The 5,000-nt window shown below is 44.0% G+C and overlaps 1 protein-coding gene across 1 annotated transcript in view; it reads right to left on the bottom strand.

Moving 5' to 3' along the window:
- Window positions 1–3,814: 3,814 nt before the first annotated feature.
- The window catches only part of LOC310785388 (desmin), a gene marked incomplete at its 5' end in the record, with an annotated part of 5,778 nt that continues 4,592 nt past the window's right edge, over window positions 3,815–5,000 (bottom strand). Inside the window, 2 exons of the mRNA XM_083646442.1 lie at window positions 3,815–4,051; window positions 4,414–5,000. The exon at window positions 4,414–5,000 is cut by the window's right edge and continues 181 nt beyond it. Coding sequence (XP_083502568.1) covers window positions 3,958–4,051; window positions 4,414–5,000 — 681 coding nt within the window. The 3' untranslated portion in view covers window positions 3,815–3,957. The remainder of the gene's footprint in view (window positions 4,052–4,413) is intronic.

Below are 5,000 nucleotides of genomic sequence, written 5' to 3'. Positions count from 1 at the left end.
CCTCCGCTCAATAGGCCTTAAACCTAATGGATGCGGCTTGTTTCTGCAAAAGTGTGAGCAAAACAACCCATGCCAAAGAGCAAGGCAACCTTGACTGAAAGAGCACGTGTGCTTGAAAAAGGCGAGATATTTCAGATGAAGTTATTATTCTACAAAGATCAACATTTTTCAGTTTTTTTTTCATAGGCTGATTGAAAATAGCGGAAACAAATGGTTATTTTTCAATACTTATTTTCATTTAGTGTTTGAGAGAAATATGTAGGCCTGAGAATAAATAAATAAAATAGAACAAGAATAAGATTATAATTTATTTGCTCAGGACAGAGACATTTTAAAATATGAATCAAAATAAGCTACAAAATTAATCGATTAACTCATTTTAGCTCATGTTTTTAGCTTTAAATAAATTGTGGTAATTCCACAAGCATTTTAATTCAGAAGTTGGTTAATTCAATCGCCATTTGTGTCTCATGTAGGCTAAATGAATTTGCACAATTTGACGTTAATGAATTTACAACTTCATTTTTCGCTATTATAATTATAATTTATTAATAGCAGGCCTTCTCTCTCTCTCTTTGCAGTGCCTGCTCTGAGGCACCATGGAGAGCTCCGCATCTCTCTCGCGCTCTCTCTCGATACCACCCCCCCCCCCCCCCCACACACACACAGTTAATTTGATAAATCCATCCCTTCATATTGACGATAAGGTTTTTTTCGTCATTCCTGGCCGAGCTGCGGGTGATTGAATGTCCTTCAGGTCGGATGCACATATCAAATGTAATCTAATGATGAACGTCTGGCGGCTCCTCATTAAAGCCCCAATCGACAGTTCTGGATTCAAACCGACTGCATGTGTCCTGAATGCGTTTTCGGATGGGATGAGCTGTGCAATGATGTCCGAGAGAAATATTGATTATTTCAATATCCCCCGGAATAATCAGCATACAAATGATTCATCCTATAATAGGCGTTAAATGAGCTGGTTTGCGACAGTGCATAAGATTTGGGGCATATAGCCTACTTTTTTTAACAGTTCCCAGACCTGTCTGTTCATGATGTTCCTTTATCTGAAGTTGCACTCTGCAAACATGAATGCAAATTATTTTAAGGCTATAGTGTGTTGAAATGTGAGGAAACGTTATTTTTTATTTCAGGTCAGATATTTTCCATTTCAATTGCTCATTCTAATTGAGTATTTATCTGATTTCACTCAGGTAAAGCTTATTGACCTTATGTTCCAACACAGGGGTCAGCCAGTTACTTCCTATTACACTTCCTGTGACAGTATGTTTTGAACAGGAAGTCATAACACAACTGGGTCAAATGGGCGGGGCTACATAAGGTGAACAGTTACCATTATGTCAGGGTTGTCTCTCAACAATAGCTTACTAAAATCAAATTTAAAGCTGTCAAATTATATTCTTTTCTTTTTGAATATAGCTATTTTTTGTTGTTTTTGCAGATGCATGTTCCTTAAATTAGCATCCATCATAAATAAATGCAGAAGCATAGCACTGCATATAAATACATTTCACTGCGGCATATTATTCACTTGAATTTGATCATCAATTGTGTCACAATATAATATGCCACATTATATTACAATTGTACATAACACTGGTGCTGTTCTCATCTTTGTTGCAGCTTCTCTCAGTTGGCTGTGTGTTTGACATCTGCTGGCCAGATCAAATCGCTCCAATCAGCAACAGGAGGAAAAGGTGTGTGGATGTGGATGGAATGAGGACAGGAAACGGCTGTGTGCCATCACTCTGCTGTGGGACCAAATCTGACTGATGGATCCCTCAGCCCTCCAGAAAGTATCAGGCCGACCCCCTCCACCCTCAGGTGACTCATCCTACCCACTCTCACTCTTCCCCCATGACCTCTCCTTCTTTAGCCTATACAAAGGGTTCCCAAACTTTTTTGGCTTGTGACCCTATTTTAACGTCACAAAAATCTAGGGACCCGAGACATTTCAAATTCCGGTAGACCATTGGTAATATCATCAGTGACATCGTCAGTGATGTCATATGCTTCTTTTCCCCCGCAGAATTCTGAATTTAATCTGAGAATTCTGACTTTATTCTCAGAATCCTGATTTAAAGTTATAATCTAAAAGATTTTAATCTAAGAAAAAAGAGTCACTCACAATGTTGATTGATGTCCATTTGGATGAAGCCTTTGCAGTAGTGACATTACACTGTTTGGATCTCACCTGCAATTACCACCCACCACCATAGGTGTCACCCAAGAGAACAAAACTGAAATCTTAGAGATGATCGCTTTAAACTTAAAAAAAAGAAAAGAATCGCAAGTGACCCTAATCATCTTCGGTAATATTAAATTGTGTGTGGTAAAAAAAATAAAAAATAATAATATATATATATATATATATATATATATATATATATATATATATATATATATATATTTTTTTTTTATATATATATATATATAAGACCGAGCTACTCTTCCTCCCAGGAAAAGACTGCCCTCTTGCAGATCTCTCCATCTCCATTGACAACACCACTGTACTCCCCTCCCAAACAGCCAAGAACCTCGGGGTGATCCTTGACAACCAGCTGTCTTGCTCTGCCAACATAGCTGCTACAGCGCGCTCCTGTAGGTTCTCTCTCTACAACATCCGCAAAATCCGTCCCTTTCTCACAAGAGAAGCGACTCAACTCCTGGTCCAGTCTCTTGTCTCCTCCCGCCTGGACTACTGCAACGTGCTTCTGGCCGGCCTACCTGCCACCGACATCCGACCGCTCCAGCTCATTCAGAACGCTGCAGCCCGTCTGATATTCAACCAACCCAAATTCTCTCACGTCACTCCCCTCTTCCAGGAGCTCCACTGGCTTCCCATCTCGGCCCGCATCAAATTCAAGACACTGGTACTGGCCTACAGGGCAGTTCACCAGACAGCTCCCCGGTACCTGCAATCCATGGTCAGGTTCCAAACCTCTCACCGCTCCCTTCGCTCCTCCACCAGTGCAGGTCGCCTCGCCCCTCCTTCGCTACGGGGGCTGAAAAGTCGCTCATCCCGATCTCGACTCTTCTCGTCCCTGGCACCTCAATGGTGGAACGAGCTTCCACCTTCGGTCAGGACTGCTGAATCACTGCCGATCTTTCGGAAAAGACTAAAGACACACCTTTTCAGGCTCCATCTGGGCCCTTCTTGATCTAACCTCGTCTCTCTCTTTCCTTATATTAAAAAAAAAAAAAAAAAAAAAAAAAAAAAAAAAAAAAAAAACCTAACCAACCTTGTACCACTAACCTAAACTTGTACCACTGTTCCTTCAGAAGCTGTAGTTGTCATAGACTGTGCTCCATAGTTGATTGTTCTATTGCAGACAGAAAAATGTGTTATTGTAAGTCGCTTTGGATAAAAGCGTCTGCCAAATGACGTAATGTAATGTAATGTATATATATATATATATATTTTTTTTTCAGGCAACCCTATTTGAATTCCAGGTGACCCCACTTAGGGTCGCGACCCTAATTTTGGGAACCACTGGCCTATACCCTCCTTTCACTTCTTTATGCTTCCAAGACAAAGATAGCAACATCTCTCTGACTATAGTGGATGTTATTCTCTGGTTTTTATAAGGAACTTCTAAAAAAGAAAAGAAAAGAAAAGAGCTAAAATAATAAGAAATGGACAAGGTAATTGAATGCTGATAGCTTTATTTGCTGGGAATAGAATAAAAGGGGGTGGGTGGGGGTGGGGAGTGTAGGCACACAAAAGTTTAGAGACCATGTTGAGGGTTCCTACTGGGGCACATTTGAGCCCGGGTGAAGGTTTAACTTGGCAGCAAGGGGTCATTCATGGTCTTCGTGTCCAGGTCAAAGGGCATAGGTCAGTGCCCAGACACGGGGTTTGGTCAGCGCAAAGCTCAGAGGGGCGTGCGGGGGGGAGGGGTTAAGGGTGGGAGGAGGTCACACGGTAATTCATGCTCAGTCATCGTCAGAGTCATCAGCTGCACCGCTGATGGTGTAGGTTTGTTCGTGGAGTTCCGTCTCCAGCACATCATCCTCACTTTTCACTGTTCTGTGGGGGCAGAAACAATATCGAGAGGGCTGGGGTGAACAAAATATGCTCATTATATTCAGCTTTACACTTGATGCATGTGCATGGTTAACCAATGGGCAGCTGTACCCTGGAATTAAATATCAGACAGTAGTTATTATAATCAAAGAGTATAGCCCAACAGCTCAAGCTAAGTCACTTTCTTGAACTAAAAGTAAAGACCCAAAACTGGGTCACACTGCAGGTCTGTGTTCTCCATGGGACAAGAGTGTATTCTTTAATGAATGAATGTAGGGCAAGTGGGGCAACTTGGACTTCATTTCAGAGTTTGAGTCCCTGGATGAAAAGAAAGAAACGGAAGAAATACCTGATGGTACCTTTACCTAATGAGGACCGTCCGTCTCTCCGTCAGCTCCACCGCCTGCTCCGCATAGCTCTCAATGGTGGCGTCGTATCCATCAGATCCATATCCCATTCCGGCACCTGCATCTCCATCGTTGCCACCCATTCCTGCACCACCCTTCATTCCCCCGTCCCCTCCCATTCCACCACCCATTCCTGCAGCAGCCACGCCAAGGCCCCTACCACCGATCTCACCTATGCCTCCACCCACACCGTCTTCCTTCCCCCCACCTCCACCGCCATGTCCTCCGCTAAACCCCATACCAGTGCCACCCACGTCACTTGAGCCAGCAATGCCACCAGCAGCACCCACTCCTACAGGAGCACTACCCGCACCACTGCCACCCTGCGCCCCAGCACCCATTCCTCCATTGCCCCCAGCTCCAGCACCCATACCCACAGCACTAGCGCCGCCCTGTAGTCCAGCAACGATTCCTCCATTTCCCCCACCAGCAGCACCCCCTGGGCCGCCGCCTATGCCACCCACGCCTGCCGCACCTGCCCTGCCAGCAGCACCCTCCCTTCCACCCGCTCCACCCATACCTCCTGCAACACCCCCGCCCATTCC

The sequence above is a fragment of the Poromitra crassiceps genome (assembly GCF_964638095.1).
Source record: "Poromitra crassiceps genome assembly, chromosome: 1".
Classification (NCBI taxonomy): domain Eukaryota; kingdom Metazoa; phylum Chordata; class Actinopteri; order Beryciformes; family Melamphaidae; genus Poromitra; species Poromitra crassiceps.
This window is presented reverse-complemented; position numbering and strand designations above follow the sequence as displayed.